Source organism: Armigeres subalbatus, chromosome 1 (genome assembly GCF_024139115.2).
Source record: "Armigeres subalbatus isolate Guangzhou_Male chromosome 1, GZ_Asu_2, whole genome shotgun sequence".
NCBI classification, from domain to species: domain Eukaryota; kingdom Metazoa; phylum Arthropoda; class Insecta; order Diptera; family Culicidae; genus Armigeres; species Armigeres subalbatus.
In genome coordinates this window covers 303,797,899-303,813,647 of record NC_085139.1, presented here as the reverse complement: position 1 = coordinate 303,813,647, position 15,749 = coordinate 303,797,899, and the positions used below count along the sequence as shown (strand labels likewise).

Genomic DNA, 15,749 nt, shown 5'->3' with positions numbered 1-15,749 from the left:
TTACCATTGACTTCATGAAATTGTGGCCAACGTTCTTTGGTGGTCGCCAAGGCTTCCCTCCTGGTCCTGGTTTACCCCATGGGCCTCCATTCTATAACAGATAATGTTCAATTTATTATACAGTATTCCATTTGTAAGACCCACAAGCTCCCGCTTACCTTCGCATCCGCTTCGGAACTCCTGCTCTTCCGCAGTCGGTTCTCCTTTTCGGCCACTATCCGATCCAGTTCGGCCTTGTAGGATTGCTTTTGCGCCGGCGACGTCTTGTACCGCAGCTCGTTGTCCACGTGGTACCGGTTGGCATCGTTGAAGCTGATGATTGGATCGTCCGTCAGTCCCGTCACAATCTGGCCGGAAGCGTTCCTCAGCGGGGCTCCCCCTCCGCCGGCACTGACGCCCTTGGTGGCTGCCGTGGCCCTCGACATCGTCGGCTGGCGGAAGTCCTGTCGACGAACGGGGCGGGTGGTGGTGGCAGCAGTGGGAACAGGAACAACGGTGGGAAGCTAGATTTTAGCAAATCGATCGATTCACTTGAAAGAACGGGGTACAACAGATTGGGTGGTGGGTTCCCTCGACATGGAAGGGTTCACAAACCATGCACTACTACTTTGTTCAACTATGGGAGCTACTTGTCAAAGGATAATCGAGTTTCAATGCATTGGAACCTACGTTTTTGCTTTCCGGGTAGATGCCCTGCAGCTGGATGTTGCGGATGCGGATCGTGTCGTTGGGGGCACCGCCCCCTTTGCGGCCCCACGGCGAATAGCGGTCCATCACTTCTCGGTACTGGAAAAGCGGAAACTGGTATAAGACTGTCGGGTCAATTAATTTGTGCTTCCGTGTGAAGATGCTATCGTGAGATTGGTTCGGTGAAATGGTGGGAGAATGTGTCTAATAATGTAATCTAATTCAATTGTGGGTGTTGTTGTGTTAATAGTTTAGATAATATCAATATAAATTAAATTAAACTCAGTTACAGTACTAGGAATGTGCATTAAACATGCATTATAATTTACACAGATTTTAAGCCCTGGCTCATGACTATCCTTCTATGCTTGTTTAAAAAAAAATTCGTATTATACACTTTTTCAATTATAATTATTATTTATAAAATCAGTAGTTATTCAGTTTCATTCCAAATTTTCGACCACTATTCTAAAAGATATTTTAGTTACAAGATAAAAATTGTCGCTTCGGTTCCCTTTGTTTTGCTGTCCGACAGTGGCGACAGCAACAACCTTTATCTTGTAACTAAAATATCTTTTAATATTCCAGTTCGAATCTGGAACAAAATAGAACAAACTCGCTGGTTTCGCCAACAGTTTTCCATTCATGTTTTTTAAAGTTTTCAATAAAATAATATAATTATGTTGCTGCCATGAAAGGCGCCGTAATTACATAGTGGATTGATTCGTAGATAAAATGACGCATTCATACACCAAAACAATTGAAACATATTTGAATCTCGTGAATCTAGTGCAGTGCATAAAAATATTCTCCATTCGGCTCGGTTCAAGGCGGCACGTCGCCAAGCACGCAGTCGTCCGATTTTCGCGGTGTGAACGATAGATGGTTCTCCCAACAGCTGATGTAACTCGTGGTTGAGCATCGTCCAGGTCTCGTGTCCGTAGAGAACTACCGGTCTAATCAGCGTTTTGTAGATAAATAGTCTGTTTGGTATGGCGGCGAACTCTGTTAGATCGAACAGTTTTGCGGAGTCCAAACCGACCTGTTATTAGATCTATTGAAGCGTTACCCGTATCCTTAGTGTTTAAGTGCATGTCGAATTACTTCATTACTATTGATAAGCAATGCAGTATCGGTTTCGATACAGTTGTTGTTTTGTTTTCTCAAGACCACCATGACACCAAAAGTATTTGCATCTACCAACCTGTACCCACCATCCAAACATCAATAAATGCTCCTTTCGCTGCTGCTGTTCTCATTCATCCAAGCCGAAACACCCCATATCCTGGTCATCATACAACCACCGATCGTGAATTGCCATCTCCGATCAAGATCCGTACATTAGCAGCTTGTTTATATTTTGATTGTCGTCGCCGTGTTCGTGCTAGCCATTCAATACATGCGTTTTGTTGGCTGAAGAATATCAACATAGGTGAGATATAGTAGTGTGTGAACCTTGTTAGTAGCCACTGTCATCCACAACCTGTCATCGGTGCTGTCTTGTCATCGCCCTGAACTAGTGGCGCCATCTGTTAGCCAGCATATGCATTAACTTTTAAGAGGATCTCCATCGTTCACTCTGTTTGGTCAAGTTGCATAAAGTGTAAGATGTCTCCGCTGGAAGTTTGTCATAGTTGCGCTTGCAGTTTGTCAACTGTAGAAGTTTCTTGTGGTGGTTTCTGCAAAGCAACTTTTCATTACAACTGCGCGGGCATTTCGGAAGATCTGTACAAGGAAATATGCGGCACATCTTCTATTTTCTGGATGTGTACAGGATGTCGCGACATAATGAGCAATGCTCGATTTAAAAACGCATTGGCATCTATGAATGCTGCCACGGTTGAACTGAAGGATACGTATCAAAAATCGTCGAAGAAATAAAGAGTGAGATTAAGGACAGCCTCATCGCTGAGATCAGGCAAGAGATCAAAGGAGGTTTCAACAAGCTTTCGCCTGCGGTACTATCTCCCGTTCCACGGTTCAGGTTCGGTAAAAATATTATGCCGAAAAGAAGCCGTGATGACGAAGCTGCACCATTTGATCAACCGGCCAAAATTCTTCGCGGTGCCGGACCGTCAAACGCCAACGTATCATCAGCTTCTGTAGCACGATCAACTGACAAGTTCTGGATCTATCTTTCGAAAATTTCACCTGATGTATCGGAAGCCGATGTCGAGAAACTTGCCAAGGATTGCTTGAATGTGGACGAAGCTACTGTGAAATCTCTGATACCGAGAGGTAGGTAGGAGTCAGTCTAGCATCGAAATCGAAAGCTATGGATCCTCTGTCATGGCCACAGGAGATCGAATTCCGCGAGTTCATTGACGATAATACATGCACTCAAACTTTTGGGAAGCCAGCCCAAAACGTGGATACTGGCCCTGTTATCAGCATTTAGAAGCTACCTCTGTTCGTGAAGTCTCTCCTACTGTCGTATCTATTCTTCCTCATTCCACTACCACTTGTTCTCCGCTCACCGTCCACTACCAAAACGTCCGCGGATTGAGGCCAAAACAAGCACTCTACTCAATTCACTGCTGTCCTGTGATTTTGATGTCATCGTATTCACAGAAACATGGCTCTATTCCGACATCTCGAACTCCGAACTGTCAAGCAACTACACCATCTACCGATGCGATAGAAACACTCGCACCAGTGTATTTCAGCGTGGAGGAGGTGTCCTAATCGCAGTGAGAGCCCAGCTGAATTCGAAAGCCGTATTTCCTGAAGGCAGCGATGATCTTGAGCAAGTTATTGTGAAAGTTATGCTACCACATGAGTCCATCTGTCTGTGTTACATCTATATTAGACCGCGCAGTCCCGCCGATTTTTACGCTAAGCACGGTGAATCCCTTGTGCGTCTCCTCGAGTTAGCTGACCCTCGTGATACCATGATAGTCATGGGCGATTACAACCTTCCTAATTTGGCCTGGGAATTCGATGATGAAGTACATGGGTTCTTGCCTCTCAACGCCTCGTCGGAACAAGAACTTGCAGTAGTTGAGTCTTTACTACCCACAGGATTGCAGCAAATCAATGATTTGGTTAATGCGAACGGTAGGCTTCTCAATTTAGTTTTCGTCAGTGATCATGACGACTTGAGCTGTTTTAATCACCTGCTGTCATTTTGAAAGTCGATCCTTACCACAAGCCATTTGTTTTGACGCTCGAACCTCTGAGGACTTGCAACCCCCGCAGTCAAATTCAGCTGCACGGAACGAATATAATTTCGCACGATGTGACTTTGATGCAATCAACGTTAGATTGGCTGTTTAGGACTGGACATGTTTGTCAAACCACGAAACGGTGGATGATGCTGTGACTGTTTTTTATGACAATGTTTACCAAGTAATTCGTGACAATGTCCCGCTGAAAACTCGAAGAAAGTCTACAAAATGCCAACAACCATGGTGGAACCCGCAGCTGCGCAGACTACGGAACCGTCTACGCAAGGCCCGTAAACGTTATTTTCGTTCCAGGACAACTGAGAATAAGTATGCTGTTCAACTTGCGGAAGCTGAGTACAACAGCGTGCATGAAGTTCGTTTCCGTGAGTATATTGAACAAATGCAACGGAACCTCAAAAAGAACCCTTCATCGTTCTGGTCTTTTGAGAATACTCGCAAAAGGTCAGCTGGTATTCCGAATAACGTCTTCTATGGTAATCATAATTCTTCCGCCGACAACACTTCTGCAAATCTGTTTGCTGAGTTCTTTCACAGTGTGTTTGAGTCAGACTACCATTCACCGCCACAACAATATTTAGATGAGTTACAAAGCTTCAACATCCATCTACCGCAGCTAAACCTCAGTATTGACACGGTTTTTGACGCTCTCAATGCAGTTGACGTTTCGAAGGGACCTGGTCCAGATCAGATTCCACCGTCGTTCATAAAAAACTGTGCAGCCTCGCTGGCTGTCCCAGCCCTGACAATTTTCAACCGATCACTCGCGGATGGCGTGTTCCCTGATGCCTGGAAGCACGCATCAATTACACCGATCTTCAAATCCGGCAACATACATAGCGTGGAAAATTATCGACCCATTTCGATCCTGAACTGTTTGGCCAAAGTACTAGAAAGACTGTTGCATGACAAGCTTTATCCAGCCGTTAAATCCGTTATATCTGAATTCCATGGATTCATGCAAAAACGTTCGACGATCTCTAATTTGATGAGCTTCACCAATAGTGTTATTGGATGCATCGAGAAGCGGCAACAAGTAGATGCTGTGTATATTGACTTTTCGAAAGCATTTGATAAAGTTCCGCATGATCTTGCTATTTTGAAACTGAACCGTCTTGGTCTACCGTCGTGGATCGTCAACTGGATTGATTCGTACTTGACTTCAAGAAAAGCCTTCGTTAAGATTCGTAACGCCACTTCCGATGAATTCGAGATTCCGTCTGGCGTTCCACAAGAAGGTCACCTAGGACCTCCAATTTTTGCACTATTTATCAACGACGTTTGTAATCAGCTACACTCGCGCAAGCTGCTTTTTGCAAACGACCTTAAAATTTACCGAGTCGATAAGTCAGCTTTAGATTGATGTGCACTTCAAGCCGACATTGTGCGCTTATCATCGGGGTGTCAAATAAAGGGAATGCAAGCCAATGCCACTAAATATGCAGAATCATTACTTTTTCCCGTGTTCACTCACCAATCAGATTTGACTATTCGATGGACCAGTCACCGCTTATGAGAGTTAACTCCATAAAGGATCTTGGCCTTACCTTGGACAGTAAGCTTCGGTTCAACGAGCACATCTCAAAGACAATCTCCAAAGCCAACACTATGCTTGGCTTCCTGCGCCGCAACTCTGCACAATTCGATGATGTTTATGCTCTGAAAACATTATACTGCTCATTGGTCCGAAGCATTCTTGAGTACGGAGTTCAAATATGGGCTCCTTACCATGCGATTCATGCATCACGCATAGAAAGCATCCAGAAACGTTTCGTCAGATTCGCATTACGACAGCTGCCATGGACCAATCCCGATAACCTGCCACCGTATGAGCACAGATGTACGCTCATTGGCTTGCAAACACTCTCCAAACGCCGAACGTATTTACAACGACTTTACATTTTTGACATGATCCGTGATAACATTGACTGCAGTAGCGTGCTCCGGGAAATCAATTTCCACGCACCTAGCCGCCGATTACGCAATCCCCAATTGCTTTGGACCCCGGCGCACCGCACTGCTTACGGTTACAATAAACCACTTGACAGATGTTGTAGATTGTTTAACGATGTATGTGATATGTTTGATTATAATGTTAGTAAGCTTGTCTTCAAAAATAGGATTAAGATACTGTAGTCTGTGTGGTTTTGAACCAAAGATGAAATAAATAAATAATGACAAGGTCCCGCTATTTAGACGTTTCACAGAGAGCAATCCCATTGAAGGCGCGCCCCTTATCAATAAGAAATCAATCCTGTCTTGAGAAAACAGAACAGTGATACTGTGTTTGGCCATGCATCGGAGCCCTAGCCACATCCTTGTCTTGCTTCTAGGATATCACCAGTAAAACAATGAAACCCGGGATTTAGCTCTGTCTACAAGACCATTTCAAGCAAGAAAATTTGTTCAGTAATAAGAACTTCCGTGTGTTCCCCTCACTACCATTGTTCACCAGTTCAAGAAGAGTTAGTACGTATTTAAACCCCAAACTCGATTTTTCCAGCAGTCAGTTCAGCCTAGGACCGGGTACCGAGGTTTTTCAACTAACTGCTTGAAATGTTATTTCCGCTGCATACAGTCTAGCCTCAAACAAGAGGAATTCGAGTCTTTCAACTGTCTGCAAGGTAACATTAATTATGTTTTATTACTGAGACTGCTGTTGGTAGCGGGGACTAAATACGATGAATCCTTAATTACCACAACTTATTGCCCTAGCTAGAAAAATGGATTAAGCTAGGGCTCTGTTTGGTAGATCTTACACCGCAACACACTACGTCAAAGTGATCTACCATGTTACGGGAATTCTATTCCCTTAGTAAGACCGAGTGACACCGACCTGAAACGGTGAATGGGCTAATGGTCAGGCTGTCTTCCGTCCCATAAAACTGTGACGGGCCTTGTAGCACGCGGTACAATCCTGTCACACAGTTGTCAAACTGCGTGCGGTAGGCTCTGGTGCTCCTTTCCTGACTAGCGTTGATCTGGCTCTGAACACGAAAGTGTCAACCCTTTGCATGACCTCCCTGCATGCCGCAAGGTATGCATAGATAACCATGGGATCAATAAGGCGACTACACCAGCAGAATTCGACAGCATCCATAAGGGGAACCCAACAGCATTGATTCTTTCAACATAATCAAGAAAGTGGGATTTGGTGGTAAGGAGAACTAGACGAAGTGGCCTTAATCGGTCACCCCAAAGCTCGCCGGGGGGAGGCGAGGTACCAGTCGAGTAAAAAATGGACGGCCCACTCTGACCAAGGTCATAGGCCCGGTGATGACCAACCACCAGGATAGCGGAGGCCAGACAATGGAAGTGATTACTGACATTTCAGATGTAATCATGTCTGGATACCCTCGTAAAACTATAGTAAGGATCTGAAACAGGCCATACTGACTCTCTGCGCTCTAGTCGTGGAGCACAAGATTCGCATTCTTACTGAGGGGAAAGAATCGGCAGTGAGCCAGGCGGTGAAGGCCAGGAAGGAGGCCGACTCGGAGATTCGTCTCCTTACTAAGGGGAAACGGCTGGCGGAGAGCCAGACTGCGGAGCTCCGAAATCGGATGGCCATAAGCGGTGCAACTCCGAAGCGATGTAAGATCACGCAGGTGGGGGACCTGAATGTACCTAAAATGGTTACAGTTCCGCCTAAGAGGAGAGATGCGGAAACTCGCCCAGAGAGGATTGACCGAACAGTTGGCCCCAAGGATCAACGGAAAACAGTACTTCCACCAAAGAGGATAACTGAAGGTCGCCGGGAGGAGGATCCGAGGCCGTGTATAGAGAGTAGAGTAGAGCTCGTGATAAAAAAGGGTGCGCCTTCCAATGGCAGTGGCAAGCCAAAAGACAGAGTTGAGGCGATTATCGTCAAGACGGACGAAGACTATGAGATGCAACGAAAAGCTCTCTAGTCTAGAAGGAGATGTTAACTGCATCCGTCGAACGCGGAGAGGCGAGATGATTTTCGTCCTGAAGCGGGATGCTGCTCACAAAAGTTCTGAGTATAAAAAGCTGACCGAGGAGGTCCTGGGAAATGGGGTTCCAGTTAGAGCCCTATGCCTAGTTTTGAACATCTAGTGCAAGGGCCTGGATGAGATAACCGAGGCCGGAGACCTGATAGACGCACTGAGAGATCAGTGCAATGTCGAGATCCAGGAATCCGCGATTCGTTCGCGCAACGACTAGGCGGGAATGAAGGTTGTCTCTCTGTGGGTGAGGCCAAAAAGGTGCCGGATGAGACAAAACTGAAAATAGGGTTGGTCGGTATGCTCGTTGAGCACATGCCAAAAAAGGGCATCATTGCGCATGTTCTTTCGACAGTTTCCATGACTTGCTCGTATCGAGCCGAGATGCACAATACCACCCCAGTTAAGGTCTGTTACAGGTGCCTTGGCCACGGTCATAAATCCTATGACCGCAGTACACAGCAAAAAATAATTAAATTTACATGGCATGTAAATTAGAAATGGTGTAATAATTGATTGAAATCAGATTCGATTGCAAATTGAGTGTATGTATTTTAATGCACATAATAAGAGCATCGAAAAACACATAGATTTGAATATCACATAATTTTACAGTAGGATAAGACAGTATAATATGACCCACACCCCCATCCCCCTAAGGCAATACCTATGAAAGAGTTTTACTTTTCAACACAATTTATGCAAACTTTGTGTTATTTGAAGTCCAAAAAGTAGCAAATGCATTGTCTGTGAGTAGTCATATAAAAATATTACAGAGGATTTTGAAGGTTTATATATCAATCGATTCGGAAACTCTCCGGCAATGTGTCAATTTCATTGAAACTTTTGATTGCTTACGATAAACGATTGAAAATATTGATTATGGATCGAATGTACGTTTTAATTTTATTTATTGAACGGCTACTCAATCTTGCACTTATTTCAACGAGTTTTTTATTTACCCGACGTTTCGATTGTTTTTTTTTTCCCTTGAAAAAGACACAATACCCCGTGCAAACGCGTGCTGAAAAGCAATCGTTCCGCGGTGTTCGCGATGGACAGAGTGGAAAAGAAGGAATGGCTCCCGCCCTTCTATACGAAAGGCTTTCCGAAGAAGCTGTATTCGGACATTAATTACTTCAGGTCACTCTCCGCCGGTGCACGGGCGGCTACAAAATATTGGCCATTGGGCCAAAAATTGCCATCTCCAGAGCCGCTGCTCCAACTGCGGCGGGAATTACGTTTCGGCCACCTGCGCGGTAGAAGACCCCGCGGCGAAATGTGTGAACGGCGACAAGGACCACTCGTCCAAAAGCCGGTCCTGCCCGAAGCGAGCTGAATTCATTCAGTTTCGCAAGCAAGCTAACCAGCGCAACCGTCGCCCGAAGAAGCAGCAAGACAACATCGACCTCGGCCCCGACTCCTTCCCGGAGTTACTCCCACCCAAAGGAGCCAAGCCAGCTCAGAAGCAAGCATTCGCCGGCCCGCCCCCAGGATTTTGGGGCAATGCACCGCCGTCGACTACATCTTTCCAGCAAGGACCTCAACCGCCAGCGCCTCCACCCCCGGATGGCCTGTCGCAGGCCATCAATCAACTAGCGTCTCTCGTCACCGAGATGCAGAAGATGCAATTATGCATGCGCTGCAACATTCGCCTCAAGGTCCTTAATTGGAACGCCAACTCGGTGGCGAAAAAACAGCCGGAAGTTTTCGACTTCCTGCAAACCGGAAAAGTTAACATCGCATTCCTGACGGAAACAAAGCTCAAGAAGTCAAGACAAACAAGAACTTCAGTCTTCCGCATCATTCTATCGTCCGACTCGATCAATTCAATTTATTTTATTTTTTTTTTATTCTTTATTAAGGTGTTTTTTTAATCTACCGACTAAGTTCAACACCGAAAGATCAATTCAACGACCAACCCGGCGGCGGCGTAGCCATTGCCATAAAAAAGGTCTGGAGTACAGAGTGCTCCTGGATTTCCGCCTGTCCATGATCGAAGCTGTCGGTGTCGAGCTGACGTCGTCGGACGGCCCAATCGTCTGTATTGGTGCATACTGCCCGGTTCAGGGCAGGGACTCAGGTGGATCTTCCGAGCGTCTGAAGAACGACATCCAGAGGCTAACCCGCTGGAGACAAAAATTCATCGTCGCAGGGGACTTGAATGCCCGGCACTTGCTCTGGGGTAACTCTCGGAACAACAAGAATGGCACGGTGCTGGCTGAAGACCTCCAAGCCAGGCACTATGTAATTCTCCACCCTGAATTACCGACGTTCTTCTCGTCAACCGGCACGGGATCCACACAAACCTAAATCCCCCCTCCCCCCTTTGAAAAGTGGTGATGAAATCTATCTGACCGGTGGTATCTCCGATCGTTTGAAACCGTCTACAAAAATCAGGTTGCAGAACGTGGAAATCGATTGGGCCGACGAGGCCCGCTACATTGCACTAATGCTTGACAGAAAACTTCTCTTTCGGGCGCACGTTGACGACCGAGTAATGAAAAAACAGCGTTGCTGAAATGCCTCTATCCAACAACAGACGATCCAAAATAACCATTAGCGACAAACTGGTGGTGTTCAAGAACGTTGTTGCCCCGATGCTGGAATATGGGTGTCCAGTCTGGCAAGGATGTGCAAAAACCCATCGGAAGAAGCTTCAGGTCCTTCAGAATAAATACCCTAAAATGATTCTGAATCTGCAACCCCCCCCACCCCCGAATCATTGAATTACACCGACTGACAAAACACGATACCATCGATCAGAGGTTGTCCATACTTTCCGAGCGTCACCAATTAAGGGCACAACATTCAGAATTCGATTCAATCAGAAATCTAAACCCAAATTTGTAAATAGTAGGTTAAGATAGGTAGTAGTATCATTAATAATTAAACTAAACCGGCACCAATAGGTAACAAATGTAAAATGGGCAAAATTGTAATAACAAAATCAAATCGGAATAAAATGAATTTTAAAATAAAAACCCAACTTAATTCACCGAGTGGTGATATTACCTTTCTCGCATTTAGCCAAGACACCAACCTTATATGGCGCTTATATAGTTCGATTCCATTTTCTTAATAATTTTTAAACGCAATGGTCGTACGTTATCAAATTCAATAGTGATCAACAAGGCTTTGTCCCCTGTCGAATGCAACTTGTTGCGAGAAAATCGGTTAAAAATTACTATATGAAAAATTGGCTAATGTTTTTCGGTTTTCGTGTGCGTGCACACACACACACACATACACACGGACAGACAGACATTTGTTCAGTTCGACGAGCTGAGTCGATTGGTATATAACATCATGCATGGGTCTCTGAGACTTCTATAAAAAGTTCGATTTTGGAGTGAAATGATAGCCTTTCGGTACAACTTTGTTGTACGAGAAAGGCAAAAACCCTGATTAATCCACCTAGCGGTGATGGTGCCTTTCTCGTGCATTATAAAAATAGCCCATAGTCCGATCTGGCCAATTTTCAATAGGAAACAATGGAAGAGTATTCTGCGAATGTATTCTATATGTATGAAACGAATGTATTCTTCGAATGCAACTTGTTGCGAGTAAATCGGTCAAGAATAAGTATTTGAAAAATGAGTGACATTTTCTTTTTTTGGGTGGGTGCGCACAGACACACGCAGGGCTGCGAAATGGTGAGTTGACATCTGGTAAGGAACGACCTACACAGCTCTGGTCCTCACAAGTTCCAATTTCACGCTTCCACGGGTCTTCCGATCATAATTGACCGCCAGCTAAGGGTTGCGTACTTAGCTGGTAGTGCAGCCTGGGCACTGTTGTCCTTCTGACATCAGCTAGAGTGAGGGGGTGCGACCAAGGGGACCATCGTCTCTAACCGCTAATCACAAGGCGTTAAGCGACCCGTGCCGAGGGGATGCATGGCCAGGGGGGTGAAATAATAAGCTAGGCCTTTAACGGAGCCTGTGGGGTACCTGGGCACTAGAGTGATTCAAATTTTGACTTTTTTGCTCCCCTATGCTTAAACGATTGCATTTGCCATTTTAATAATCCTCCTAAATTTTTAGCAAATTTGGATGTAATTTGATTGTGCACACGTCATTTGAAGTTTGTATGGAAATTACTATGAAAACTGACCCTTATTTTAAAGACCGTTCCGTGAGGTGGCCCATAAACTATTAACATATAATCAATAAATTGACTACACAGAATACTTCTCACACTGAAAGGCAGTTGTTGTTGCGAAGCGATTTGTCGTTTGGAAGCAAAGTTATGAAGAAAACAAAAAAGGTCATTATTGATATAGATGTTTTTCTTTTAAGTGTTAAATTAAATTTCCCACGATTCAGTATTTCTTGAATAACATTTCTTGCGAGCATCAAATCGCTTCGCGACAAAGACGACCTATTTCCTTGTAAAATTTCCTATGTTGCCATTTAACTCATATGTTTTTAGACCTTAATGGAATGCGTTTGGGATAGGTTTTCCATAAAAGTTACTGTTTTCATAGTAATTTTCATACAAACTTCAAACCGCGCGTGCTCACTAAAATTACATCCAAATTAGCTAAAAATTTAGGAGGGTTATTAAAATGGCATATGCAATCCTTTAAGCATCGGGGAGCAAAAAAGTCAAAATTTGAATCACTCTACTGGGCACCCTCCACAGTAATTGTCCCTTACCGCGTCATGCTGGGCTCTGGTGTAGGCGACAACCCCTTCGCAAGAGGTGGGTTGTTCAGGTCTCCGCCTAGGAGGCCAGAGGCAATAGTCGGCAGCTCAGTGCGCAGCGCCAGCGTGGGTCACTTAACCATCTCCCAGGTTCCGCCGGTAGAGGTTATAGACGGCCCATGGCTCGTGAAGGCGATGAACCGCAAACGCGATGGGCTTTCGGCCTTCGAGGTGGGGACGGAACAGCTGGACGCCATCATCGACTTTGCGTCATCGAAGCATAATATCAGTAAGGAACTCAAGAGGAGCTAGGAGCTCCAACGGAGCAGACACAAAAACGGGGGAGACAGTCTCCAGGGGATGAGCTCCCTGGGGGCCGCTCCAAAACGCGGAGGGTCACTACCCCGAACAAGGGTATTGGGGCTGGGAAGCTGAACCCCGGCCAGGTACCTCCAAAACCAAGGGAAGAAGGACCTGGAAAGGTCCGTCCACCCAAGAAAAACGGTGGTAAGGGGTTACGGCAGGCTGAGAGTTCTCAGCCGCACCAGACCAAGGCAATAGAGGGGGATGACGTCTCCTGGACTCTGGTCAAGAACAAGAGGAAACCGAAGACGTCAAGGGCTGAAAAGAAGGCCCAGGCGAATGAAGGTAGCAAGAAGTCTAGGTTAGGCACCAATCTCTCCAGGGGCGATGCCCTAGTCATCAAAACGGACGAGGTTAAGTACTCGGACGTCTTGAAGGCGATGAGGAGTGATGTCAAGCTCGGTGAACTCGGCGCCGACGTACGTCGAATAAGATGATCCTCGAGCTGAAGCGGGGCGTCTCGCAAAAGGGCGCCTAGTCCTAGGCGAGACGGTCAAAGTGAGGGCACTCACGACGGAGGTGAATCTAAGGGTTAAAGACCTGGACGATGTCACCGAAGTCGAAGAGCTCGTCACGGCACTGCGGCGTCAGTGTAAAGTGGAGACGCCCACCGCTGCCGTTTGGAAACGGAAAGGTCCGGCAGGGACGCAGGTAGCATTGGTTCGACTATCTGCAGCGGACGCCTCCAAGGTAGTCAAGTTAGGGAGCGTCAAGGTGGGATGGTCGGTATGCCCTATGGGCATATACGAGCAACCCGAAGTTTGCTTCAAGTGCCTGGAACCGGGGCACAAGCAATGCGACTGCAAAGGCCCTGACAGAAGCAATCTTTGCCGACGCTGCGGATTGGAGGGACATAAGGCACAATGCTGCACGAACCCTCCCAATTGTTTGATTTGTTCCAGCAAAGCGGCGTTGGTTAACCGGGCGGGTTCCGAGCCCGAAGACGGAAAGGGGTCCTTGTCGATGCTGGGGCAGACGTAGGCACCGCGTCGGCAGGTCCCTCTGTGTGTTGGCGAATAGACCCTATCGCAGAGTGGTCAATTTGGGGTGCACGCGGCATCATCATTCTTGATACCAGTCGTGCAGAGGGAAGCAGGCGCGAAGTCGACCCTTCCCACCTTCCGAGGGCGTGGTAAGGCCACCTGGAAAGCCGGCAATGCGCTGGCACGATACCATGGTGTTCTTCTAAAAAAGCGAGTCACGATGTTCGATGCTGCAAGGACACGCAGCTAACCTCGAGGGTGCGTTGTGCACTGGCCCCCCTTGGAAGCATTACTTTCTGGTTGTACCGAAGGGACTATGGGCTTGGCGGCAATGGAAATGGTTTAGCGGGTCGGGGATGTAGTCCTGCCTCCCTCGTTTGCTGTTGGAGGTGGTCCCTAACCCTAACTTAGTATACGAGAAGCGAGAAGGGCAAAAAAGCGCTTGCGCGTCATTTCTGCGTTTTTCGTTTTTCGTGCGAGGATTCACGGTAAATGGTCACGGAGAGCGGACAAAACGATATCGATGACGGTGGCTTCTGCATCTGCAGCGGTTCTGTGGCAAACTAGCGAATGGCTAAGAAAATTATTTTGAGCTTTTTAGTGGAATGTTTTCACCTGTCATAAGACGAGTTTGAACAATCCCATTGAATTCCACCACTTAATTGTATCCTGACAGATACGTATTTCGACCTCAACAGTAAGGCCGTCTTCAGTGTCTTGTACTTGACTCGACTTAGTCGAGTCAAGTACAACTCGAGTCTTGTACAAGTCGAGTCAAGTACAAGACACTGAAGACGGCCTTACTGTTGAGGTCGAAATACGTATCTGTCAGGATACAATTAAGTGGTGGAATTCAATGGGATTGTTCAAACTCGTCTTATGACAGGTAGCGAATGGCTGTCGTCGGCATCAGTGGCACTCCAGTGAAATTTTCTCGCATGGGTCAGGATCTGGTTTCCTTGCAGATAATTGGGAAGGCGCATTATTGGAAATGAATCGTTTTTTTTTTCAAAACCTCAATTTTATAGCTTAACAGGCTCAGCCGAAACTAATTTTCTTCAAAGTGCAAATCATCATCGCTTGGCGACAGCAGAAATTTGTCTTCGGCAGCAGAATCACAAGCACGTGTCGGACTATTGAGTGGTAGCTGTTAGTGATTCGGAAAGCCCATTATTGGAAATTAATCGGTTATTCTCAGGACCAACATTCTATACAAGAGAAGGTTGTTTCGAGACAAAATTTGTTCTATGTGTATTTTATTCGCTTCATGACGGCAGAAAATTTCCGTCTGTAGCAGCATCACAAGCGCGCGTCGGAGGGAGACACTGCAAACATTTATTCGCATGGATGACATAAAATTGTGGTTCTGAAAAAAAAAACCGAATTATTTTCCACAATCCCGTGAAAAAAGAACAATAAAACAATCAGTTCAATCAAAGTTAATTGCCTCTTTCCGAGGGTTAAACCACCCGACTTGGACATTAATTTACAATGTTGTGAAAATTCATATATGTGAATATGTACATTATGTGGAAGATATTGATTTGGAAATTTTTTTGGAGGTAACCACCCATGACCCTACAGTACGCTAGACTGGTGCTTTAACCAACTAAGCTACGAAGGACCTCCGTCGGCCTTCGCAACCTAGCGGCAACTAAACGAGCTCGAAATTCCAAAATTGGACGCATAGTCAAATCACTCATCACTTCCACATGTGTGTAGTACACTTTCACATTTGAGAAGCGTGAGTACTTAGAATGTCTGACACGCCGATGTGCTTTACTACAGGTGTGGGCCAAAACTCAAAGTAGTATTTGTTTAACGAAAATTCGCTCTTTTGAGAGAGAAACTCTCAGCTGGGTTGCCGAAGATGGCCAAAGGTGGCCGAATGTTGCGTCACGTATTGCATACTCAGTA

At 45.9% G+C, this 15,749-nt stretch overlaps 1 protein-coding gene across 11 annotated transcripts in view; it reads right to left on the bottom strand.

Moving 5' to 3' along the window:
- LOC134216986 (uncharacterized) overlaps nucleotides 1-15,749 on the bottom strand; it is a 37,943-nt gene that overhangs the window by 2,075 nt on the left and 20,119 nt on the right. For 3 of the 11 annotated variants that reach the window (XM_062695745.1, XM_062695806.1, XM_062695774.1), the window contains exons 2-4: nucleotides 670-801; nucleotides 159-503; nucleotides 5-91 (exon numbers count right to left, since the gene is read on the bottom strand). In XM_062695745.1, the coding sequence (XP_062551729.1) occupies nucleotides 5-91; nucleotides 159-503; nucleotides 670-801 (564 nt within the window). Of the gene's footprint in view, nucleotides 1-4; nucleotides 92-158; nucleotides 504-669; nucleotides 813-15,749 lie in introns of all 11 variants that reach the window. The other 8 variants (XM_062695751.1, XM_062695768.1, XM_062695790.1 and 5 more) reach the window with 4 other exon arrangements.